Source organism: Pogona vitticeps, chromosome 1 (assembly GCF_051106095.1).
Source record: "Pogona vitticeps strain Pit_001003342236 chromosome 1, PviZW2.1, whole genome shotgun sequence".
In the NCBI taxonomy this organism is placed as follows: Eukaryota; Metazoa; Chordata; class Lepidosauria; order Squamata; family Agamidae; genus Pogona; species Pogona vitticeps.
Window position 1 is genome coordinate 163,008,305 of NC_135783.1, and position 27,696 is coordinate 163,036,000.

The 27,696-nt window shown below is 41.1% G+C and overlaps 1 protein-coding gene across 1 annotated transcript; it reads left to right on the plus strand.

Moving 5' to 3' along the window:
* Positions 1-995: 995 nt before the first annotated feature.
* LOC110077520 (cysteine-rich venom protein DIS2) lies at positions 996-27,696 on the plus strand. The gene is made up of 8 exons (XM_072985669.2): positions 996-1,065; positions 10,416-10,477; positions 12,749-12,862; positions 16,272-16,362; positions 18,141-18,286; positions 21,722-21,816; positions 23,085-23,173; positions 27,384-27,696. Exons 1-8 carry the CDS (start codon positions 996-998, stop codon positions 27,509-27,511), a joined length of 795 nt encoding a protein of 264 aa, XP_072841770.2. The 3' UTR covers positions 27,512-27,696.

Consider the following 27,696-nt stretch of genomic DNA (forward strand, 5'->3'; position numbering starts at 1 on the left):
AGAAGTCTGGTTGCCGCATTCTTCACCATTTGAAGCTTCCACATCAGTCTCAAAGGTAGCCCCACATAGAGCACATTACAGTGGTCTAATCTCGAGATTACAAGTGCATGCACTAAAATGGTGAGCACCCCAACATCAAGATAGGGACGCAGCTGGGCAATCCGCCAAAGGTGGAAATAGGCGGATCGGACCACGGACGCCATCTGGGTTTCCATGGTGAGTGCCGGGTCCAGATGTATCCCCAAGCTATGAACCTCACTCTTCGGGGTGAGAGTCGCCCCCCCCAAATGAGAGGGAGTTTCCCAAACCACCAATGGAGGATCCACCCAGCCTCAGGACCTCCATCTTGTCCGGGTTCAGCCTCAACACATTTTTCTGCATCCACTGCAGAACATCCTCCAAGCAGCACTGAAGGGACAGAATGGCATCCACTGCAGTTGGAGAAAACGAGATGTAGAGCTGTGTGTCATCAGCGTACTGATGGTACGATGCCTCAAATCCCCTTATGACCCCTCCCAGCAGCCTCATATCGATATTAAACCGCACTGGGGAGATTATTGAGCCCTGCGGGACCCCACAATTGAGGCTCTACAGGGCCGAGGCCCTCTCCCCAAGCTGTACTCGAGTATGATCCTCCAAGAAGGATTAGAGCCAAGCAAACTCCAGGCCACCAATTCCCAACTCGGAGAGCCTCCTAAGGAGGATACCATGGTCAACGGTATCAAAGGCAGCTGAGATACTGAGGAGGATCAACAGGGACGTTTTTTCCCCTGTCGGCCTTCCTCAATAGGTCATCTAACAGGGCGACCAATGCCGTTTCTGTACCATGGCATGGTCTGAATCCCAACTGAAATGGATGCAGGGCATTTGTTTCATCCAAGTGCACCTGAAGCTGGTCGGCCACCACCCTCTCCATCACTTTGCTAATGAAAGAAACATTGGCGATGGGCCTGTAATTGCCAATATTGTCCGTCGCCCTGACACCAAGGCCCGACATGGCCAGCCTGGCAAGCAGCCGCCAGAGCCGATGCCGGAGCAGGAGGCAGCGTCGGGCGCCACCGGCAGGTGAGCCACCTGCTGCTCTTCGATGGCCGCCCAGGAGCCACCCGCTGGCGGAGAAAGGGAGCTGCCCCCGCAGGGCTAAGGACTGAGTGCGGCCCCACCAGGCAGAGGAGGAGGAGGTGGCAGTGGCACTTGAGTGGCCGCGTGTGACCGAGTTCCACGTGACCGAGATCCTTCCTTTCAAATCAAGGGGGTAATGTCAGCGTATATCAATTTTTTAGGGAGTAAAATGTTAAAAAGTTCCTGGACTCCTGGTCTAGAACATGACAGGCTGGGAGGAGGGAGTGTATATAACAGAAACAAGCACAGAACTATGATACTAAAAATCTTTGCATAAAGCTTTAACAGAAAAGCTTATTGCATCATCAATATGTTTTAAGAAACCAGAATGGAGATATTTTTTTTTTCAAAATATGGGGAAAGTCTGATTTATTTTCTATTACTGAGCTTCATGGTTTGGTGAGATTTGAAACAGGAGCTTCCTGACCTTAGTATTACACCCTGTTTACTACTATATTGCACTGGCTTTCCCAAAATCCTATCTACAAGCCTATACATAACACTAGATAGCAGCCCTAACCTCGGTGCATTTATGGGAAACCATTGAGGCTCAGACCAGAAAATCTTGCTTCTCTGTGCCACCCTCATTTGCCTTGGCGTGAGATGTAACCAAATAATTTTCTCCTACACTTTTTATTAAGTATATTACATTTCTAGGTGAGATAATCCTGTAATGTTTGCTGAAATGATATCAATGCACAGAGGATGGCATGCATCTGTCTCTTTTTCATCTGCTATTTGTATTTTTAACCAGATAATATTTATTTTTTAAAAATCATGTACAATGACTATGAAAAAATATTATGGATACAAGTGTTATAGGTAAAGTGGGGATAAGATAACTTAGCAAAGTTACAAAGATAACCAAATCAACAAATTACAAAGATAAAAATTATTTCAAAATATACATTAATTAGCCTTAATTTATTTACAAATAAACATGGAAAGAAATATTCTCATATACACATGTGAAAAATGATCCATGGCCATAGCTTGCGAGAGGATTAAAAATTATTAATGTCAGTCCTCTCTATAATAGATCTTTCCAAAATAATGTATATATCAATGGCAGAGGCATTCACAGTCCAGTGAAGTTGCATATGAAATAAAAAAGAAACAAAACATCCAGTAAGGCATTGTAGATTCATGTAGATCTTAAACAATGAATATGGAAAAAAATTCATAAGCACTAATTACCAAATTCTTGAAAACTACATATAAATTAATGACCAACCTTGCTACAAGGTGGTATTAAATACTTACGGTTTGGGCTTGGCTAGATGGCTCCACTGGAGCGGGCTGGATTGGGCTAAACAAAAGTCACATAAAAGTCCAAAATGCCATTTGCTGCAGTCTCTGCATACATATGGCATACACACCTCCTTTAAGAAAATAAAGAAAACAAACAGACCCCATCTCCTCCTCCTCCTTTTGGGAGGAAACTTTTTAAAAAATCCCCTAAAACTTGTCGCATATCAATGCTGCCTTAAAATCTTTAACTCTTTACTTGCTTACTGCAACCCTCCTGGCTGTTTTTTTTTTGGGGGGGGGGTAATATCACTTTTCTGCCTGGAACAGGTACCAGAATATTGTTCCTGGGGGCACTTTTTGCTAGGTTGCATCAATCCCATTTAGCTGGCTGGGTGGGTTAGGGTCAATTTGTTTGGGCTGTCCTACTCAGAGTCACTGTTCAGGGCTGTTTTTTTGAATGTTGGTTTTCTGCCCAGAACTGATACTGGCATGTTATACCTTGGGGTGAGGGCTTGTGGTTGATGGAATCAATCCCCTCTAGCTGAATAGGTCAGGTGAACTTAGTTTGGCTCAACCAAACACACATTGCACAAAGTCTCTGCCTTTGTCCTCTTGGTCTCTCCTTTTCTTTAGTCCCTTCCTCCAGTAGAGCTTTTCTTCCTACCTTTCCTTCCTATCTCTCCCCTGTCAAACTTCTGTCAGCTGTCCCTGGTTGCGAGCTCCCTGGGTCTCTCTCAGCTGTATTCCTAAGGTGTGCCCTGTTAGGAGTCAGCAACCAGGACACCCCCGCTTCCTATTGATCTAAGCACATGGCCCTTGCTGTTGAGAATGCCCCTTCCTATTGAGTTGAGCACACGGCTCTTGCTGCTAAGGACATCCCTTCTTCCTGTTAAGGTGAGCACATGGTGTTTCCTCCTGGTCCCTTCCTGGTGTTCATCTAATAATATTCATCTCTTTGCCTTTGTCTCCTTGCTCTCTCCTTTCATTTTGTCCCTTCCTCCAGTAGACCTTTCCTTCCTACCGTTCTTTCCTATCTCTTCCCCATCAAACCCCTGTAAGCTGTCCCTGGTTGCAAGCTCCCTCCATCTGTCTCAGATGTATTCCTAAGGCGTGCTCTGTTAGGAGCCAGCAAACAGGACCAGAATGGACTGGTATTCAAGTATATTGCCGAACAAACAAGGTAAAAGACAAAGAAAAATTTGAGCCCACACAAAGCATAATAAAATGGCCATTTCACAGAAGGAAAACTTGTGGTGCACAAAGAAATGCCACAAATGGAAAATGCCTATTCAGTGATCCTACTTCCCAACAACATATGCAGCCAGTCGAGGTAAAACACATCTTTCTCTCTCTCTCACACACACACACACGCACACACATGTATGTGCATGTGGGTGGGTGTGCAAATATGTGTGTGTGTATGCACGCACACAAAGTACATGCCATATCAAAACAAAGAAGAAAATAAATCAGCCCCCCATACACTCCCAAAGCAAAATCAAGGTGGGAAAAAAGACACACACATCAAAGATTAAAAGTCTCACAAGACCGTCTGTCTTTACAGGATCCTCTCAATCACCTTCCCAATCACCTTTTTCTTTTTTCCTCTCTTTATGTACCTCTGAGAGATATTTTGGCAAATAAAACAGTACTGGAGGCTGGTGATTTCTTTGAATCATGCTAACTCTTCAGTTGCTACTTAAAATAAATGAAGGGTTATGGAGGTGTCTGTGATGTCTTTTCTTTGTAGATGAAAGACTATGTCCAAATTCCCAAAGCAGCGAAAAACTTTATATGTGAAACCATTCAAACAAATCCATAAGGAAATTTACACCATGGATCAATTCCCTCCTTAATTCAGACACGGGGTCACTGGTGCACCCCTTTTGTACCTTAAATTCCACCTCAAGAGATGATCTACACTTTGATTAGCTAAAGAAAGAGGTCAAAGCCCCTGCTAACCTGTAACTAAACCCATTAAACACAAGACCTCCTCCACCCAAATACAGACATGTTAGATTGGACTAGTAAAGACTGCGTGACAGGACTGTGCAGAAAATATGCTGTTTCTAGGTGTCCACACTGTCAAAGATTGTATTTAGTTTTCTCTGTTCCATACTACCATTCTCTATACTAGTACTGTTTCCCTGAAAATAAGACCTAATCTGAAAATAAGCCCTAGTATGATTTTTCAGGATGCTCGTAATATAAGCTCTACACCCCAAATAACCCCCAGTTAAGTGAAACCCCACCCTTCACCATTGTGCAGCAACCAGAGGAAGATGACATGACTGTATTTGAATAAATGTAGATGGTTGTACATGAAAAAGATATAAAGCATCCCCTGAAAATAAGCCCTAATGCATTTTTGGAGCAAAAATTAATATAAGGCCCTGTCTTATTTTCGGGAAAACATAGTAGCACGGTGAGCAACAATTTTATCATGCTACAAAGTTTATTTGAGATGGAAATTAAGGTACAAGAATGGTGGATCAATGTGCTTCTTCAACCCCCCCCCCCTTTTTTTTGGTGTAGGGTTTGATCTGCTATCTGAATTTCCTCACTTTTGGTCACATTTTCAACCACAACGTTTTGCTTTAAATCAGAAGGATTTTTTCCCCAGCATGAACATGTGGGATGGTTCCCCTGGGGCAACATATTCCAAAACATGACACATCACACCAAAAATATCTCCTACCCAAGGCGGTGGGATTACAAAACCACAGAGGTTATCACAGAATTTCCATTCTAAGTGAGGTATTCTAAGGTCCTTATTTGTGGGTGGCTACATGGCTTTGCAGAACATGGGGGCTGCTAAGTATTATTATCAGAGAAAATGAGAGCATGTTGTAAAGGATCAAGAACCAGGATAAGAATTTATTCATACACAGAGAAGGAGGACAATTATTTAGATCTACATGTACCTTTCCAACACTGAATTTGAAATCTGTTCATGTAACCATTAGCTAGAACAAATGTTAAAGCTTGATGAACAAGGTGCTGTTATCTTTCTGTTTAAAGTTATGTTCTTAACAAGGGGCTTCACTGTACCTTCGTACTGTGTACCCAGTTTACTAGCTTCTTTCACCTCTACATAACAAATATGGATGCTCTAAGTGACAAAAGGCTTTGGTCTCAGAGAAAAGCAAAGTTGTTAGGAAATATTAGCAAGGATTGTATGCCTTTGTCAAGCAGACATATTTTGTAACTGAGTTTATAACTAGAAATTCCTCTTTTGCTAGTTCTTGTCTTTTAACACAAGATGTAACTACACCTTTTCAAGTTTGTGGTGACCAACACAAGGTCTCTATATGTTTACTTAGCACACCAGGCAGGACAAAGCTAATGCTACTAGGTGTAACAGAGCACCCTGAATCCAATGGATCCAAGATGCTGTCATATAATAAAGGACTGATAAATGGTTGTTGTAGGTTTTTTGGGCCGATAAGTGGTTGGTCATCTGACCTTCTAATTGTTTCCCTAATTGAAGCTCACTACTTCACACAGTTAATTAAATGCAAGTCTAATTAAGGGCAGTAATTTTAAAAAAATACTTTCTGTGGCTGGGAACTCATCCTTAAAACACAGAAGCACAAAACATTAGAGCAGTGTTTTGATGTCTGGCCCCACATTGCTTAAACCCAGCATATTAAAGTTCATTTGTTTATTTACTGAAGACAGATTTATACAATTGTAGATTGAATTTCTACATAGGTCAATAGTAAGAAGTAGGAGCATTAAAAACAAGAAATAACAAAAAAATATCCAAAACGTTCTTGTGAAGTTTGCTTCCAGTTTAAGTCTGAAAACACATATTTATGGTAACTTAAGAACAGTTATAAAGACAAGCATTGCCTTCACCTGCAGACCAATCTAGGTAGCATCACAACAATAAAAGTTTATTTTACTCAGAGCTGGTTTTGTTGATTTAAATTGTATTCTTGTTTTGTTTTGGGTTTTATTTGATTGAATGTATTGTTGTAAACTGCCCAGAGAGTGCTATGCACTATGGGGTGGTATATTAAATAAATAAATAAATAAATAAATAAATGAATGAATGAATGAATGAATGAATGAATGAATGAATGAATGAATGAATGAATGAATGAATAAATAAATAAATAAATAAATAAATAAATAAATAAATAAATAACACAGATCGATCTTTTCCAATCACAGCTTGGAAAGGTTACATTTTGGCCTGGCTTACTGGGGATTTCTGGGAGTTGTAGTCCTAATATTAACTTTTCCAATGTCTGCTGGAAGTGTATGTCAAGTACCTGTCATGTCTTCCATTATTTTAAAAGTCTCAGAAAAACCTGTGCTATCCCATCCCATTTGATGTATCGTAATCCTAACAGGGCTTTCAAGATATGTGAGATATTTAAAGAGTAGTTGCACCCCTGCCATCCCTCTAGCTAGGTTCCATCACAGAGCAGGGATTTGAACTCAGTTCTCTTAAGTCCTAGTCCGACACTCTATCCAAGAACACCACACCAGCTTTCATTGAAAACCTACAGGCCTTAATCTAATTTCCAGTCCTAACTAGAGGACTCAATGAGATCTACTTAATTGTAGACTTACCATTCTGTAATATCTTCATTGACCTAACACTAGTTGGAACCTGCAACTGGATTTGGGCCAAGATGTTCTCTCTCTCTTTTATTTTTGGCAGATTTCTACTACTCTACTTTTTTGGTGTGGGAAGGTTGGTGGCACTCTCTTACACAGCAGGAAGTGTTCCTGTTATATATACATACCGTCCTGCAGTTTAGCTCTCCCACTGTACAGAAGTCCCAGGAAAGAACATACTGGATCAGGTAACTCCTAACAGCTTTTATTTAACAAAACATAAAGAAAACAGCTTCTGCTTCTGCAAGCAATAGATCACGTTCTATGCAGATGTCTGCTAATTGTTTTAAAATGTATCCCGTTATAACAAAATATGATATGTTTTACATTTACAAAGCCATTTCTGGATTTGTTGCTAAAGGGGCATATTTATCAACTGCAGCAAAACTTGCCCCAATCCTCTTTGAAAAATAAGTGTCCGACTACTGGAGAGAAAGACTTTTGGTTGTTGTGGGTTCTTTGGGTTCTTTGGCCGTGTTCTGAACGGCCAAAGAACCCCCCCAAAAACCCACAACAACCATCAGATCCTGGCCGTGAAAGCCTTCGAGAATACAGAAAGACCTTTCCTTGTATGGCCCACAGCCAAGGAACGCATTTCCTTCTCTTTGGCTTTTCAGTGCCTAGCTTTCAATGGCATTTTCATTATTTGTCATGAGTGCTTTTCCCCTTTTGCTACATTAATTGCAATATATGAGGTGTTAGTTACCAGCTCCTTATTTTGCTTTTCTTTCAATCTGCTGCTTCATTTGTTACTATTTTTATTACTTTAATTTATTGTATTCAGAGTGCCCTTGTCATGATAATAAATGCTGAACAGCTGAAGAAAGTGTTAAAATGATTTACAGTTTTATTAGTTGTTTGAAAAATATGGGCTTAGCTTCTTAGGTACTGGTGGTTTTTCTGCTACAGGTAAAGAGTGTGACCACACAGAAACCAACCAGTTTATATGACAAACCCAAATTCTCCACTGAGGGTGTAGCTACACAGCAGGGAAAATACATTTTCATTTGCTTTGATCCACAGTTTCTCAGATTTGGTCCCTGCTGGTTTCTGTGGATGAAATCACGGTAGCTGCCCAAATGACAAACAAAGGCAGAGGAAGAGGAAGGTGTAAGATGTTTGCACAGAACACCATCAGTGGAAGCTGTTTTTGATCTGATGGGGTGTCAAATGGCCATTTCCACTGGAAGCTCCATCGGGTTTGCCTCACCCCTCCCTAAGCTATGTCACTCATAGGAGTCATGCCATCTTAGAAAGAAAGAAAGAAAGAAAGAAAGAAAGAAAGAAAGAAAGAAAGAAAGAAAGAAAGAAAGAAAGAAAGAAAGAAAGAAAGAAAGAAAGACTGTTTGAAGACAACAGGTGCTCAGTTGAAGGGAACTGACACCCTCATGACTGCTCCTGAGCAGATCACACAGAACAGAAAGTAGAGAAAAGCAACAAGTTAGAGTAAAATAAAACCAGCGCTGCAACTGAACAAAAAGAGATGATTCCTTATCAGGTTTCCCAGCACTGAGCTTTGCGCCATGTGTCATGTAGTGGATCTCATCTATGCCTGATCTGATACAAATTGCAGCATCAATGGTCAGTGCAATTATTCTTGAAAAACAGTGACATGTAAATGAGAGGTCTGAAAGATAAAGTAGCCACTTACAGAATTGGGTCATTAAGAGTTGCACTCTGATGATGAAGAAGCAAACCTAAGTCTTGTCACTTGATATCCACGCAACAGGATGGACAACACAGTAGATAAAAGCTACTGTATTGAAATAATTTACTGGACTCGATTATTCCCTTTCTGATGCATACATTTGCAATCACATTTGTCCAACAGCCAAGCAAAATATATAATGGTATAAAACATTGCTTTTATATACCATTTATATCAGTTCGAGAGGGAATTATGTGGGTCTTTAACAATCTCTCGCAGAATCAATATCAGTTTAAAAAGATTAATTTTGACTGGATTGTGTCCCTCCAGACGACACCTAAAAAGGAAATGGTAGAACAGACTGCCAGTTAACAACCCACAAATTCAGTATTGCATAGAGTTCAGCAACACCATGGTAACATGGTGAACCTGGACTCAGATCTCTGATTGGTCATGATCTCATTGGTTGACCTTTGGCAGTCTAACCATTACTCAAGATTGTGCAGATAGAATGGGAAGGAGTAAAGGAAAGCAATGACTAAGCAATTTAGAGAACAAAATAGGATATAAATAGAATACAAACATAAATAAAATAATAAGCATAATCTGTTTTAACCAGCCTAATGTCAAATTTTCAAATAGTTCTTTCCATGTTTCTCAGAAGATATTCATGATTCTTTGACTTATTTTAATGACTTGTTCTTGAGCCTGATGTTTGTTGGTTTGTTTAAAGTATTTGTTTATCACTTTTATGTTCACCAGGGCTCTCAAAGCTATTTACACTAAATTAAAACTACTGAAAATTGATTCAAAACATTCTTTAAAAGCAGATCCATTTGTTAAAAATCTGTTTTAAACACTAATCCTGGAAAGCAGAGTCCCTTCAGAACTATAGTGCTTTAGCCAGGCCTCCATGGGCTCAGATAAGGTCATGGCCAAGACCATTTCATATTTTGAGTCCCCCTGGTCATTTGGGAAGATACCTAACATAAAGAGTGACATGCTTTCTTTCTTTCTTTTTACTTGTAAAATGCACAACAGCAGGATGCTTGGCTGAGCTGAGGGCCCCCGTGATGTGAAGCCCCAGCCAAATGGGCCTAGTGACCCTCCTCATAGGGCCTGGTTTTAGTTTTCCATTGGATGGTCAAGAGATATGGACCCAAGCTAACCTCTCTTGCAAAGAGGTTCCACTATTGAGGTATGGCTACAAAGAAAGACCTGTCTTGTATATCCACACACCTAGCCTCCAGGGGTGGTGGAACCCATAACCAGATCTTCTCTGTTGAGTTTATCAGACTCTGGGTAAGAATATACAGAATGAAGCTGCATGTGTTTAAGATGCTGGCCCTTGTACACTGTTGCCATGGCAGGCTTGCTTCCTGTCATGACTGCTCCCCAAAATCTGCTGCCTTTGTCTTTGGAGAGCGCATAGCGCTGGACTTGCCAGTCCTAGGAGAGACACTGTGCTCCAAAGACATCTGCCACCAAAAGCCACCTCACAGTTGAGAAAGAAAGAAAGAAAGAAAGAAAGAAAGAAAGAAAGAAAGAAAGAAAGAAAGAGGAAAGGGAAAAAGAAAAAAACAAATAAAATGCCAAATACATCTACTCCAAGTCTGCAACCATAAACATACTTACTAGGGATAGAGTCCCACTGACTCCTGGGTAAACATGCTGGGGCTTGCCTTGCATATAGACAAGCACCTTACAGAACTAGGTGTTATATATTCTAATCATGTTTTGCTAATTGCTTTTGTTTTTGCAGAAATGCTTCTTCCAGCTGTAATCCTCTCCTTGGCTGCTCTAGTGAAACCATCTCTAGGAGAGGTATGAGCTTCAAGATATTTCAAGCATCTACAATATACAAATAATTATTGTGTGGAGAGGAAAGAACAGATCTTCACCTACCAAGCCAGCTTCACCAGCCTCATCCTTACTATTTCAGCACAGTTAAGGGAAACCTTCTTATGTTTAGGCTGTCCTTGCAGTTCAGAAACCTGACCTTCAGATCTCTGATCACAACTAATATGTGTGTGTGATAGGCACAAGCAGCTCCCTGTAAGCACTATGCTTGTTCATCTACGTACATCTTCCACATTCTACATGGACCTATTCCCACCCAGTCACTTTTTATGGATAGGATGATCTAGGTTTGTGAAAGCATAATCCAATTCCACTGATGTGGATGGATCACTGTAGGGCCCCACAATACCCTATTGTCTTCACAGGATGAAGGAACCTAAATGAGTGGCTCACCATGTAGGAAATATGGAACTAATTACTTGAGCTGAATGCAACAGGCTAGTGAGTAGAGCTGGTAGCTACGATCAAGAGAAATTACTCTGGCTGCTGTTGTGAGCTCTAAAGAAAGGCAAGTCTTTATTGTTGCAACACATTCATTCAGGATGTGGCATGGTAAAAACCTGAACCTGACTACAGAGCCACATAGGGCTGGCTTCTCTATGTGCAAATTTGCTGGAGAGCATCATGGAGAAGTCCTCATAATTTGCCCTGCATTACAGAGGACAGAAGGAAAACAAACAAACAAACAAGTGTTTCATTTAGTGATGGTGTGTACAGTATGTATGTGGGACTGGGTGGTAACCAAAGATGACATAATCAGTAACTAAAGGTCCAGAAAGAAGAGGAACCCCACCCCAAATCTGGTGTGTGATGAGATGACACTCTCCCTGATTCCATCAATGGCTTGGTACCCTGTACAAAAGGGAAAGAGAATGAAAACCCCTTCATTTGTTCATTTTGTTCAGTTTCTGTTTCTTTTGTAAATTCCTGTGATTTGATCCTGGGAGAGACAGAGCAGGACGTAAATGTAGATACAATAAAATGACTCTGCAGCAGGAGGAAAAGGCCTGCTGACATTGCACTTCCAGCCATTATGATTCACCAGTGAGAAAAACCAGGGCTGCCCTAAATGTTCTGCGGCCTAAGGAGAGCAGATGCTATCGCCAAACTTTCAACTTAAAAATACTCATCCAACACGTGTGAGGTTGCCTGGGTTGTTTGGGGGTCTTCTTTTGCTACTTGTGTGTAGCTGTCTTTTCTTGGTGTCAAGCATCACCTTTACGATGCCATTAAGAAACTCTTCTGGGTTGTCATGGGCAAGAATGAGGTTGAGGACTATGAGAAGAGAAAAGAAAAAAAAAGCTGATGATGGAAAATGGAGTTGGAGGATCAGCCCACGATTGAAAATCATGCTTTTTCTAAAAAGGGCAATGTGAAAAATCATTCTTTAAACCTGATTCTGAATGAGTCATGCAAGCTGAACCCTAAGGGGGGAAAGGGTTGCTCCTCCTATGTGGTAAAACTCTGCTTCAGTGATAGGGAAGCAATAGTGCTATAGGGTGCTCACCAACCAGACAACTGAGGGCTCTGTTCCCGCTTGGCCTCTCATTGTGGGAATAGTGTATATATAGTCTCTGATATTAGGCAAGTTGGATGCGAACGTGAAGGAATCCATATGATGCTGATTTTTGGATTGAGTTAGATGCCTGGTGACTGGTCAGCATCCAAGACAAAAATATCGTTCAATAACCCAATGGGATGCTGCAGAAAATGAAACTGTATCCTGGTTTCCTCTATGTATGGAGTCTCTCTATGCAAGCCAGAACCCTGGAAAATCAAGGTCCAATGTTGCATGGAGAGCCCCACGTCCTCAAGAGGCATTTCACTTTGGATTTGTTGCTTTATACACAAAGTAATAGCAATGGGGGTTGGGCTAGCACAATCCCCTCTTTGTGTCTCCTTATCCAAACTACAGAATGTTTAAATAAGCATTACTCATGATAGATTGAAAAAAGCAAATAAAGAGAGAGAGATGCTTATATACCACCATATACAGCAGGCAACACATTGCACCCCCCCCCAGCAAGCTAGGTACTCAATTTGCCAACCCTAGAAGGATGGAGAAGGCTGAGTGGGCTTTGAGCTGGCGACCTGAGATTGAACCCAGGTCATGAGCAGAGTTTTGGCTACTGTACTGCAATTTAACCACTGTGCCACAAGGCTCCCAACAGTCGAATTTTTCAGATTAAAATATATTGTGGAATAACAATGCTAATAGCTATTTTTAAACTTCAGGAATACCCAGGCAGGTTGGCCAATATCCCAGATACTATGAAAGAGGAAATTCTTAACAAACTTAATGCTATCAGAAGAGGAGTACAGCCGCCTGCCAGCAACATGCTGAAATTGGTAAGGTATAATTCATAGACGTTGCTAGAAATTGTCCAGAGGCTTCCCTCTGACATTTGCAGTCCATGTTTCTTCCCTTGCAACCCATAATTTACTAGATGATGTGGAGTTTAGGTCACAATATATTTGGAAAATTTAAAGCCAGAATTGTAAACTGTTTGGACTGCTGTTTTTGCTCCTGCTGCTGTGGTTGCTGTTTGATCTGAGGACTGCTTCTTTAATGGTTAACAAAGGCTTTCATGGCCGGGATCTAATGATTGTTGTGGGTTTTTCGGGTTTTTTGGCCATGTTCTGAAGGTTGTTCTTCCTAACGTTTCACCAGTCTCTGTGACTGGCATCTTCAGAGGACTGGAGTAGCACTGTTGTTACTCCAGTCCTCTGAAGATGCCGGCCACAGAGACTGGTGAAACGTTAGGAGGAACAACTTTCAGAACATGGCCAAAAAACCCGAAAAACCCACAACAACCACTGCTTGTTTTATTTGTTTTATTAAAATCCTACTGGAAACTATGGGCTCAGAGCTGCTTTCAATTTCCCCCTAGTTCCTAAAAGCTCTCGCCCTAAGAGATTCACAGTCTAAAGACAACAGATGATTGGGGTGGGTGGAGGGGTGGGTAGAATTTAAAAAGGCCAAGTAAAAGAAAAGGGATGCTGCACATGTAATTTTATGATGAACAACATGCATACAATCAAAAATCATATTCTTAGTTCATTTAGGGTGTAATATCTGTACCTATTTGCATAAGACTAATTGAAACCAGGCATTGTCTTGATGTGCACTCTCAGCATCACCCCTAGGCATTTGGTGAGGGCCCAAGCCCTCAGACAGGCCCATTGGCCTACTTCCTAATCTTCCCTTCCCTTCTCTCATGTGATCTTCATGAAAGGGACAGGATCAGCAGGGGGAAAACCCTCAACAAGAACAAGAATGAAATTCCATCAGTCTTATCTGTGAGTGGGCACAACGGAGGCTATATTACAAAATTCATAGCTCGAGGAATCATTTCTAACCTTTTGAGAAAATGTTGACACTGATAGGCATTGAGTGAAATTAGATCAGATATTGTAGAAGATGTTTTTCAGTCATGGATGAACAAAACAGTAGATGGTGCTAGAACCATTATTGTGTGGAATTCTTGGAGAGGAGTGACTCCTGCTTCTGCTTTTCTGTGCACTGGTGCTTTCATTCAACAGAACAAGAATGGCTCCTTTGTGGCAATTTCATTTTACTTGTTCACAAGTTTGTGTTTTCTGGCAGTCATCTAAAAAAAAGAACCCCAACAAATTGGAGTGCCACAGCAACAAAGAACCACAACACTTCAAAAGCAGCCAACACTACACGAGAAAGAATAATAATCACCATTAGACCTGGGCAGGTACTAGCCTATATTATCAGATTCATTATCAACATCATTATCAATGATCATGGCATGTCTGTTGCCTTGCTTGTTTGGCACAGATAGCACAACTCCCTCCCCACCTGCCCATGGAGTCAACATCATCCTCTTCCCTGCCTTTTCTTGCAGCTGTCATTCATTTTTGTTAAATAAAGTAAGTGGCATGTTGAAATAGCAATGCAGAAACCTTGCATAGGATTAGAATTTAGCTGAATCGGTTAGGGGAATATTTTTTTAAAAGAAAACAAAAATAGAGGAGGGGTTTCTCTGACCTCCCTTTTAATATCACAACCCACCTATCACTGGACTTTGTCCCCTGACAACGCTGCCCACACCTTCATTTGGGCATTAACACAAGAGGTGTGCAACAGCTTTTAAAGGGGCACAATGAGATAATATAAGTAGAAACATGTATGGACAATGCAATTTGATTTGCACCACACTGTACCAACAGTGATCCAAATATCGATCTAGATACCCATTCTAGACAGGCCCTTAGAAACATGAGTTTCTTGGTAGTAGTTTGCCAGGAACACCAGCTTTTCTTTGAACCCCTGACACGTGGTATCATTAGACAAAATTCAAAGCAGCGTTTTTGATAGCAGTTGCTATAGCAAGAAGAGTAACTGTCATTCTGTGCTCTTCAAGTGAAGAAGATAAGGTGGTTCTCTATTCTTGTGTTTTAATCTAAAGTATGCAGTTTTCTTCTTTCTCTTCCCCACTACAAATAATCTGATTTACCTTTTATCCATCTCTTCTGACCTGAGGAAAATCAGCCTTCCCTCAAACATTTGTAATCTGCACCAACTACACTGCTTGTTGTCATCAGTTCCCAAGATTTTTGATTCGGTACTTGGCCAACGAAAAAGGGCAACCTGAATCTCCCCATCATTTTGCACTTGGATTGTTAAAGCTATTTTGTTACCATGTCAAATAGCCAAGTTGCCACTACCTACAGCTCCTAAGAACCATGCCACAAAAGCCTTGCCATTGTTTTTGAAGTGTATTTTGTTATCTGACTTGTGTCAGAGAGTGATTTCATCATAGGCATCAACATTTATGGGGTTCTACCATCTGGATACTATAGCCTGGCAGGACACTTAGGTAGAACAGTGTTGTCTGCTTTCTTGTAATTATGTGTTTTGCCATGTGCCTCTCAATGAGAAGTGAGTTGCTGAAATGTTGCCCCTATGTGTGGTGCACAGAGACCACCGTGAAAAAGATAGATTGCTCAACTCTAACTCCTGTTCTTCAAGTGGTCATCAAGTAATCAACCTGTACTTCTGCTCTTGGTCAGCCAGTTCTACTGAACAGAAGGACAGCATATTCAAGCATGCTTTGTAGATATGAGGGGAGATGCTACCACCCGAATTCTCTAATCTAGAAGGTTTCAGATCAGGTCTCTGTGCAGGTTTACACCCACGTGTGTGAATGTGTCAATGACCACTCAAAGAACAACAGTTACAGGTAAACAACCTATTTCTCTTTTCGTATCTAGTGTGCAAGCATCTGTAATTGCAGAGAAACAGTGGCTGAAATCCTGCTGCTTACCATAACAAATCACACTAGAATAGTCCCATTGACTTGGTGGGGATTTGGTGAGTCAGCTTCTTTATAAATTCCATTGATTCAAATGGGTCTATTTAATTGCTACTTACTGTAGTAAAGTATGTAGCAAGTAGAATAGGCCCATTTGAATTAATGGACCTTATGAAGGAGTTGATGGGCCTACTCTAGTAGAATCAAATACACTAAGCAATGGGATTTTAGCTACTGTGGAGCCAAAGTATACTTTAGAGAAGAAGAAAAAAACACCTTGTAATTAGAGCTGAAATCACATAAGAAATTCCATTTCGTCAGCAAGGGCTGTGCCTGTGAGGTTATTCCTAACAAGCTGATCGCCTGCTTGATGGCCTCTTCAGAAGTATCCTGCTCTTTCTAAATGATCTCTGGGGGTGAGGAGATGTCCTAATATGTCTGAAGCACAGTTCTCTCTCTTTTTGCTTTTTAAGGTGTGGAGTGAAAACGCTGCTGCGAATGCTAGGAATTGGGCTAGAAAATGTCGAGGAACTGCCAGTCCAAAAGCGGAACGAATAGTGGATGGTAAGTAAACAGTATAGACTAAGAGATGTTTTATACATTATATAGTGGGAAGTGTTTAAATCACCAGGTAAGAAAATAGCTTTGCTGGGACATCTGTCTGCCATCTAATTTCTATGTTGACCCTTGGTGAGAAGGAAACTATCAATAATGAAAAAAAGATGTGTGCGCCTGACACTTAAACAAGAAATGAAAATCCCCAAACTATGTTTTAACAGAATTTAATAAAAATATGTCCTTCACTTGGTTCAAATATGTTAGGTTCTTCTTGTGATACTGACAGCAACAAATAAATCTTTCCTCTCCCCCCCCCACCCCCATTGTTTCATCCAGCCATGTTGACTAGGTAAGCTTTTTTTGGAAGGTGAATTGTCTTATTCCAAGGATGCACAGCTCAAGAACCTAGTGGGGGTGGCACAACTCATGGAGTTGCTGAAAATTGGCATGGCCACAATTTCTTTCCATCTTGTAGATGAAGTCACTTGTATTCTTGCCAAAGGTCAAATTACGCAATATATGAAATACAGCCCCTTTTCTGTTTTATTTAGGAGCAAACATACAGTGCCCCAACCTGGACCATGACTAGTGCCAGTGGATAATAGAGGTTTGAACCTCTACTCTTAGTGCCTTCTCTTCTCAAATTGTCCTTCTCATCCTGAAACTGAAAAGAAGAAGAAAAAATACAATTTTTCTTGTCACTGGTGGAAAATATCTCCCTATCCCCCTTTTACCACCGCCCCCAAAAGGAGGCAGGAGAACTTTAGCAAACTAGCTTAAGCCTCTGCTGCTCACGTGTGGCAGCCACAATTCAGAATAGAGCCCATGTACTTACTTCTGAGTTAGGGGGGAAATTGCACATTGTTGTTGTTGTTTGTTGTTGTTTAGTTGTTAAGTCGTGTCTGACTCTTCATGACCTCATGGACCAGAGCACGCCAGGCCCTCCTGTCTTCCACTGCCTCCCGGAGTTTGGTCAAATTCATGTTTGTAGCTTCAGTGACACTGTTCATCCCTCTCGTCCTCTGTCATCCCCTTCTCCTCTTGCCTTCACACTTTCTCAACATCAGGGTCTTTTCCAGGGAGTCTTTTCTTCTCATTAGATGGCCAAAGTACTGGAGCCTCAGCTTCAGGATCTGTCCTTCTAGTGAGCACTCAGGTTTGATTTCCTTTAGAATTGATAGGTTTGTTCTCCTTGCAGTCCACGGGACTCTCAAGAGTCTCCTCCAGCACCACAATTCAAAAGCATCAGTTCTTCAGTGGTTAGCCTTCTTTATGGTCCAGCTCTCACTTCCATACATTGCTACTGGAAAAACCAGGGGTGGGGGTCGGGGGTGGCCACATTCTCTGGCTTTTCAGCTGGGCAGGTGAACCAGAGTGAAAACACTTCTTTTCTAGTCCATCTGCACCAGTCTTTTGACTGGATTCCCCCTACTGGAAATACTCTGCTGGCAGGAAATCTCCACTTCCCGCTGGCCAATCAGAGCTGGTAGCAGAATCTCTGGCAGCCGCCCCTCCTTGCTCAAACAGACTGTTTGGCTGCCACCATGCCTGCCCTGGCACTTCGAGCCCAGGTGAGTCCTCCTCAGCAGCAACAACTAGGAGCACACAGGTAAGTCTGGGCTCCTGTTTATAGATTTTTGGTGTTGTTTCAGAGAGCAACTGTGATCTAAATATCTAGAGTGCTGCAAGCTCTTGATTCAATTTAGTGAATTATCATGAAGAATCTGTGCTCAGTGGTTTTGAGAGCAGACCCTTAATAAAACCCAAATTTCTTCTTATTGCAGGAGCCCTCTGTGGTGACAGCAGACTTCAAACAACTTTTCCCATGTCTTGGTCAGACATAGTAGACGTATGGAATCGTAAAGCGTCTAACTTCAAGTATGGAATTGGAGCAATTGACCGAAGGAAAGACATCTATACCTACACTCAGGTACGGGAGTCGAACAGAAACCAGTCAAACAGCATGACAAAGTATTTCTTGTAATGCAGTGCATTCCAAATCTTAATTGTCATCAATCAGGGAAATTTACAAGAAATGTAAAGCACACATAATTTATGTTATAAAACATCCCCATGCTATACACAGAATTGTAGTACTATAATAAATCATATCATAAACAATGTTTCTTAGTGAAAACTTCTTAATATAATTCCTCAAATGAAAAAAAAGAAGTTATGTTGTCATCTTACTAGACACAGATTTATAGAACGTTAGTATAAGATATTTAGAGAGAGACAGAAAGAATATAAGACTGCTAATTTTTTTAATAAATTAAAAAATATTATTCTCCTTATGGCAATTAATAGCACATATTTTAAATCATGCCACATTCTATTTTGCCTCTTTCCCAAAAACCTCAGTTACACTGGATGTCATCAAGGGACAGAGCCTTCTCAATTATGACACCCCAGCTAGAAATACTCTCCCTGCAAAGATACAAGTTGTCTCAACCGCTCTGTGTGTGTGTGTGTGTGTGTGTGTGTGTGTGTGTGTGTGTGTGTGTGTGTGTGTGTGTGTGTGTGTGTGTGTGTGTGTGTGTGTGTGTGTGTGTGTGTGTGTGTGTCCCTCCTTTGAATATTTAATGAAAAGGAAGGAAGGAAGGAAGGAAGGAAGGAAGGAAGGAAGGAAGGAAGGAACTTCCAGCAGTGCACTATCAAACAATTTCCCATAACTGAACTAAAGAAACATCAATTAGAAGAGATGTAAACACAATTTTTGAAGAAAGGTGACAAATGTTTACAAAGACTATCACTTCCTTAGTTTATTCAAGCATTTCCCTTTCAGTAGTATTTATAAACAGACCATGTAACACTTTCAAACTTGAGCCTTTGAGCAGATATAAGCAAAACTGTGCAAAAAGTGTGCTGCTTATATACTGCCCCATAGCGCTTAAAGCACTATCTTGGCAGTTTGCAAGTTACGGTAATTATGCAGGCTACTCATTTTACTGACCTCGGAAGGATAGACGGCTGAGTCAACCTTGAGCCAGCTCCCTGAGATTGAGCCCCAGGTTGTGAGCATAGTTTCGGCTGCAGTACAGCAGTTTAAACACTGCACTAGCAATGTTATAAACAATAGTCTTCAAAGGCAAGAATGTTGAGACTAAGATTATATTGCTATTTATTAAAGAACATTAGGAGAAAACATAAGCAGATTCTTTAACAGCAATGTTAAATGCCTATGTTTTGGAATTTACTTTATTTAGACTTATACCCCGCCCCTCTAGACAAAGTCTACTTGGGGCAGCTTACAAAAAATGATAAAATACAATAGAATAATATACTTACTAAAACTAATAATACAACAGCTAACTAGTGGATATATACATTATCAAGATGGGAAATTAAAGAAATGAAACAGTTAATTGACTGGAGGGAAGGCCTGCCTAAAGAGCCAAGTTTTTAAATGGCTTTTAAAAACACCCAGCGAGGGAGCCAGGCGGATTTCCGTTGGTAGAGTATTCCACAGCCAAGGGGCCACTGCCAAGAAGGCCCAGTTTCTTGTTCTTTCTTTCCGGGCCTCTCTCGGCGTAAGGCCCCTCAGCTGGCCCTGCTGGCTTTGTCCAGTGATTCAAGTAGACCTGCGTGGGAGAAGGCGATCTACCAATTGATCCTACCAAGCATCGTACTTAAAGACAACTTAATAAAGTAAACATGCATACTTTAGTAATTGTAATAGTGAAGTTAAATGGATGGTGAGTGTTTTCATTAGTGCCCACAATATTTACACAGACACACATAATAAATACTTAAAAGCAATAAGGAACTGTATAAACACAAATGAAGTGAGTAGATACCCCCCAGCTATTACCAAGTTTATTGGCTGAAGTGAAATGAAATATATTGATGGTATTGATTAAAAATTGTATAAATATAAGCTTATTCAGTAGGAACAGGAAGAGGGAGAAGGCAATATCTATAATCCTTAAAGGCAATTTTGACAGTATATGGGTTTGTGAACCATATTCTATTTCATTATATATTAAATGTTTTGTCAGATTTTTTTTTAAAAAAACTTGGTTTTTGGCTCTTTTAGAATGTGGCGAAGATTCCTTTGATAAATTTCAGTATAGTGAGAATCTTCTACAGTGGGGTTTCTACTTAAGAACTTAATCCATATTGGAAGGTGGTTCTCAAGTTGAAAAGTTCTTATGTTGAATCTGCATTTCCCATAGGAATGCATTGAAAACCATTTAATCCATATCTGCTTTTTTCCGTCCATAGAAACTACAGTGGAACCTCTACTTCAGAACTTAACCCGTTTTGGAATGGTGTTCTTTAGTTGAAACGTTCTTAAGTTGAAGCACAATTTCCCATAGGAATGGACTGAAAACCAATTAATCCGTTCTGGCTGTGTTTTTTTGTTATGTAGAGGTGTGTTCGTACATTGAAGCATTAGTTCCCATAGGAACTAATGCAAAGCTGGTTAATACGTACTCTACCACTAGGGAGAGAATTTTTTTTAACCTAAAATGACCTAAGGTTAAAAAAGAGCAGGAAAGGTTTTTTTCCTGTTCTTATGTTGGATTTCTGTTCTCAAGTAGAAGCAAAATTTAGCAAATGGAGCTGTTCTTAAGTTGGATTGTTCTTAAGTAGGGACGTTCTTAAGTAGAGACCCCACTGTACTTTTTTTTATAATGGTTCTAAGTATGTATTCTCAAAGAAACAGAAAATATTTCAGCATGAGATTGTATTTTTCTGCTCAGAAATGAGCTAGAGTATTTATCCAAGGATATCCAGAATATGTTTTTAAAAGATGCCAAAAAATTATTTGAAGTTCCACTCCAGAAAAACCTTTCCTTGGGGAAAGATTTGTCATATTTCTGCAGGATTATCCAAACTCTCAGAGTCTGCCCTTGAGCAGGACCTGGGGAAGAGGTGATTTGTGAAAAAAGAGCCAAACACTTCCTGATTCTAATTCGACTTCCAGGTCCTGAAAAGCAAGATGTGATGGGAAGGATAGGTTGTGAGCTCACCTGTTTCAGAGTGCAGGTGACCTCAGAAACGAGGCTTCTCAGCATCTCCTCTTGGAACTACCAGTCAAAGGAGAGGGAGGTGCTCAGTAGCCTGTGATTCTGGAGCTTTGTTTCTTTTTTCTTTTTCCGCCATCCAGGGGGTTGCAATAGGGGTGGCTGAGCATGGCTGTTGGAGCAGAGAAGGGGGAGGCACTACCTGGTTCTTTATGTCTTCCTAAGGAGGGATGAGCGTGAGCTGAAGGGTTACCTGCTTTTAGCTTGTCATTTCCAAAGAGGATCAACAAAGGCCAGATAATTCACCTAGATTGATAATAAAGTTATGGAATGCTACACATTTGTATTCTTTAGAAAAGTGTTAATTCAACACATTCTTTCCCTTATGTTAATAGATGATTTGGCATAATTCATTTAAAGTTGGATGTACAATGTCTTTTTGCCGAGAGAATGAGTATAATTTCTTATATGTCTGTCGTTTCTGCCCTGCGTAAGTATCACTTGTGAATACGTTGTTCTTAACCCTGTTCAAGAGCTTGATGTTTTCAACAATGTAAAGGCAGAGTTGGGACTTATGTGTTCATTCCATTGAATTAAACGTATCTATGCACAAGGAGTGCAGGACCCTTTATGCTGCCCAAGTTGGATCAATGGAGGAGTTCCTGTGGGTGGGCGGGGGGCTGGTATTACTTTCTTTGGAATTGCATCTCCAGCTCCTATGTGATGACTGTGACAGTTACAGTAATTGCATAACTGCATAAACAGAATGTCCGCTCTATAAGCATCATACACCAATCTCAGATGTAGTCAGTGAGAATATGGGTCACTATAAATGTGGCAATGCTCGCTATTGCTCAGAAACACTTTGAAAGTGTAATAATCAGAGACACGCATCTCCCACACTCTTAGGCCCCTTCAGCACCCCCACACCGCGAACTTCATTTTTTTAAAAAAAGGGTCATAATATCCCCTTGTGACTTCTGGGGAGTTTAGGGGGCAATTTTGTGATTATTATCAGGCATATCCTGGGGGTGGGAGCATTGCCACATTTATAGTGACCCGTATTCTCACTGAATGCATCTGAGACTGGTGTATGATGTTTATAGAGTAGACTAATACATCTTTCTGTTTTGAGAATATAGTCATATTTGATGCATTAAAACTGATGAGTTATATTGCTCAGAAGATGATGGGTAATGGAAAAACTTTTTTTTTTTTTGGTTGGGGATTACTGTCTGAAAACAATCCTACAGCTAGGTGACCTTAATGCATGTAAAGGTAAACTAAGGTGTCCAAAAATGAATGTTTAAAAAAATGCAGTTGCATGTAAATTTATTGCTCAAATTAAACTGTTTATTACATTAATTAATGTAAAGCTCACAGAGCTAACAAAATTACTTTTACCTCCAAGTCTATGAAAAAATATCACGAGTAGATGCAATACCAATTAAAAAATATATTAGAATGAGGTAAAATGTATCCATTTCTAAGCGCAGCCATGATCAAATTAGCAATTCTGGGGGCAATACTATTACATGTGAGTACTCCATGAATCTGGAAAAAGAAATTATATTCAAGCCCAAATTTAGTAATGCTGATCAAACCCCCAGCTAAATTTTAAAAAAGAGATTAATCTAGCCTTTGCTTTAGTGTCAAATGTAGTTTTACCCGAAGTGGTCTAGGTCACTCTACATTATACCCCTATTAATGAAGAACTGCAATTTGAAAATCAATAATAGCATTGTTTTCTAATTCCAGTGGGAACTATGAAGATGAGATTCCAACACCCTACAAAGAAGGCCCACCATGTGGAGATTGCCCTAACAGCTGCGAGAATAACCTCTGTGGTAAGTTACTGGTTTTAAGATGTAAACTATTCTTATAATATCAATCCTCTTCTAAACAAGCTGTGGTATGCATAGTAAAACCCATGGCAGAGGTTAAGAAAAAAGCTAATCTGAACACCTGAGGACAGGATGAGAGCAACCCTCACCCCCTCCTTCTCACTGTCCTCATGTGAAGAATGACAGTCTGATGGGCACAGTTTTACAGGTTCCTGAACTGCATCTTGTCTGAGATGGGGACGACTCACTATTTTGGCGAGTTGTCCTGCTTCGTGACCCATCAAAATTGACGAAGCATGAAGTTCTACCCATGAACTAAAGAAGCACGAATTTATTCCTCTATCCACAGGGGGTAGACAGAAAAATCCTGCCCCCCTGCTGCCCCCTGTCCCCCCCTGCTGCCCCCTGTCCCCCCCTGCGCTGCTCCCACCCCACCCCTGCTGCCGTGACACCGCTATGGTCTCCAGCTGGCCTCCGCAGCCACGGCCTGTGGTAAGGGACACTGGCTGCCCTTTGCAATGATGGCGGCTGCAGCTTCATTTAGGGTAGAGTAGCTGCAGCATCCATCTTTGCAAAGGGCACCCTGGATTGAATCCAGGGTGCCCTTTGCAAAGATGGAGGCTGCAGTTTCCCTGTCCCAAATGAAGCTGCAGCCACCATTGTTGCAAAGGGCAGCCAGTGTCCCTTACCGCAGGCCGTGGCTGCGGAGGCCAGCTGGAGACCACAGCAGCAGCGCTCGATGGTGGCAGCGGCTTAGGGAGAGGAAGGGGGTGGAGGATAGGCTGTGGGGGTGAGTGGCTGTGGGGTGGGTGGCTACCTATTGGGCGGCCCCCAAGGCAGAATATGAAAGCCATAGGAAGAGAGGGAAGGCTAGCAAATAAAAATGGGTACATATTTGTCCGTATTTGTCGGGGTCTCTGGAACTGACAAATATGAAGGGACAAATATTTAACGAATCAGTAATTTCTCATGAATATCACAATCCATTTTTTTTATTTGTCCCCATGCTTAATCTTGGCCCTTTTGTGCATCCATCTACTTTGGGTGCTTTAAGACTGATGACTTGAGTGTTACCGTGTTGTTTCTATGCCTTTGTTAGGAGCAAAGATACTTGCCTCTGAGTCTTCAAACGACTGGAGATGACTTCACATCACTCAGTTTATAATCCATAACGTTCTGTCCATGTTGGTGGACATATTATGGCTAGAGAAGATTGAGTTGAGAAGCATGAGAAGTAGTTTCTTTAAAGTGCCCAAATGACACCATAATAGATCATTGTTTCAGCAGTATTAAGCTCCTGGATGTCTATCTGTGATTTTAAATGCCGGTTGGGAGAAATGGACAGTTCTAAAAAGAGATGTAGGAATCAAGGTGGGCTGCAAGTCACAGTCAGTAGTGCTGAAAATTGAGCTGAAATTCTGTACATTTATTTCTGACTTCTGCTTAGGTGTGTGAGTGTGGGTGGTTGCACGAGTGATAAGGATTACCAGTAGCTCACTCACAAGGCAGAGGGCTTCCCAGCCCAATTCTCCAACTACTGGAACATCGAATAAATAGATCAACAAATATTTTTTTAGGGGAAGGAAGGAGATCACACAGAAACAGAGCCTGTCCACATTTGTCCCACTGTTTGGTGCACTGATGGGTCAGGTTGTACCACTCTTTTTTTCTGGTGTCAACACTTGGATGTCACTGGAGCGGAACAATTTGCCCCAACCTGCACCTTTTTTGAACCCTTTTCAGGAGGTTCTGCTGTTTTAGTATGATTTGTAGGCAAGGTTCCAGCTAAGCTGGGCGTATGCACATGCATCTCTGCCTCCCTGCGTGCAGCTGTCTTTCCCCTCTGCTGAGCGGTCATGCCAGGTTCTGGTCATGATGGAATCCAGTGCGTGGGGGATGGAGTCACAGACGCAAGAGGCTGAGCCCCGCCCAGCGGGGCTAAACATTGGAGGATACGTTGGTTGTAGGGCTCCACTCTGTTTCCAGTGAGTCTGGTCACTTGGAATGGACTAAAATACAGCCTTGAAGCTCCTTCTGGTGTCAATTTTTGTATTCTGAAATGGCTTACAAGCTGCTTAAGGATATCGGAAATTGAACTCTTCCTCTGATCATCCACGGAGGGCCATGGGAAGTGATTTTTTTTAAAAAAAAAGTCTGCTAGAACATAACTGATAGGATGAATAACTTCATTTAAAGTTTCTTTTAAAAAAAACTTGCCTGTCCATGTATTGCCAATTAAAACTGCAGGCAATTTCTCAATAGATAGGCAAAGAACATTTTAAAAAATTAAGTGATTCATTGCATCAGTGATGATATAGCCGATGATTAAAAAAAAATAACTTCCCCTGACTCTCCACAGATGATCGGGGAAATGCTTAATTGACAGTGAAAAGGGCTACAGATGGTCATTTGGTCTTCAGCTGGGAGGAATGTGCCAAATGACATATTGCTCCTTCCAGCAAGCTCAACTCATTCTTTGTAGCTTGATTCAGCCTGCACAAAAAAAAAGAAAACCATCCTGTCTGGACAGGCCCACAGAGTGAGATGGAAGGACAATTTCCCCCAGCACTTGAAACCACCCGCTTTGTGGCAGGACAGATCAAAAACCTCTGTTTTAAGGGGTGAGGCTTACGATTGAGAGCTTCCCCCTTTCATCTGAAAAAGAGAAGTTCCAAATCATCTGAACAGTAACTGTTTTTAACCTCCAGTTTCTCCCAACAAATCAATCTTTTTCTCCATATGGATAAAATGTGCAAAGGGAAGTCCATAAAAACATAGGATCAGTAAGGGTGGGGGAGGCTTGTTTCACAAAGAGGAAAAAGGGAGAAACAAATCTGAAAACAGCCCTCTTACTGCTACCATTTCCTTCCTAAGAGCTTAGCTGCTGGAGGAGGTTGCAATAGGGCTGGAGAGATTAAGTGCTTGTGTTAAACAATTACAAATGGGGGAAAACCAGAAGGAATGGGGAGAAATAGAATAGATGAGTCAGGAGCTGGAAGTCTCTGGCTGAAAGATTGACTAGAGAGTGCCTCTTCCATCATTCTCCTGGCCTTACATAGGGTGAAAAATGAAAATTTGTTGGTCATGCTCAAGCTGGTCAGGAGAGGGAGAGACACGAAGACAAACTCTCCCTTTGCACCTGCAGTCTATGCTTGCACTTTTATATGCTCAAACAAATAGAATAGGGGTATGACTGCATGTTTTCACTGTCTCTTATATTATCTTGGTCCCTCTAGTCAGTACTTCCAAACTTTAGGTCCCTAGATGTTCTTGGACTACAACTCCCAGCAATCCTGGCCAGCACAGCTAATGGTGAAGGATTCTGGGAGTTTCAGTTCAAGAACACAGAATCATAGAACAATCAAGCTGGAAAGGCCATCAAGTCCAACCTCCATCTGGGGAATGAAGGTCAGGAACCCTTGCGCCAGAGCCTTTGCCTCCACCCACAGGCATTAGGCTTGAAAATGAGTGAACTGGAAATGACAATGATATCAATTTCCACAGCTCTTTGGGAAGTATCTGTTTTAATCAACACATTAATCAGTCTCTTCTTCACTTCTACTGGCATTTCCTATTAAAGCAGGGCAATCACCAGGCCCGGGGACTAATGTTTTGTTCCTGGTACCCTCCTGGGGCCAATACAAGCTGCCAAAATGGCAGAAAACACATTAAAAGATGAAATTGGTATTATTAGAAATCTGTTTTGTAGCATAATCTTCTCAAGCTAACAGAGTCCTAATTTACTAAGAGGATCTTATAAAGTAATTAGAAGTATGGTTGTTATGTGTCATCAAGTCACTTCTTAGGGTGACCCCCTGAATGAGTGACCTCCAACATGTCCTGTCCTGAACAGCCCTGCTCGGCTCTTGTAAACCCAAGCCTGTGGCTTGCTTCGTGGAGTCAGTCCATCTTTTATTTGTTCTTCCTCTTTTCCTGATGCCTTCAACTCTTCCCAGCATTAAATTAGGATTGTTAACAGGTTCAAGGTAATCTACAAATCAGTCATAAATGACAAGCTTCCAGCCCTCTGGAACAGAAAGCTTCAGAATGATGTGAACAATGTTTTGAATCATTAGGGTGAATCAGGTTGTTTGTAGCAAGGTCTTATAATGCAATGTGAAGACTAGAGCAGGGAGGTATGAAGATTTATTTTTTAAAAAATGTGGCTTTCTTCTTTTTCCATCTAACTTTGTTTTCTTTTCATTCTTTTCAGTCCACACATGTGACTATGTGGATTCTTCAGCATATTGTGAAACAATGTTGACGATGTACACCTGTGAGTCACAATTTCTCCAAGAAATGTGTGCAGCCACCTGTAAATGCCCACGAGGATCTACCTAATATATCCTGTATGAGCAAAATGAGAAAGAAATCCATATATCTGTATTGAAGAGAGGGGAAGTTTTGCATTAAAAACAAACTTCTCTCTCTAAATTAGGTCAAAATTTGACTTTAGAAGTTATTAGAAGCATAAGAAAGAGAATGTTTCCAAAAGTTATTCATAGGATGAATAAATTTATCCACTC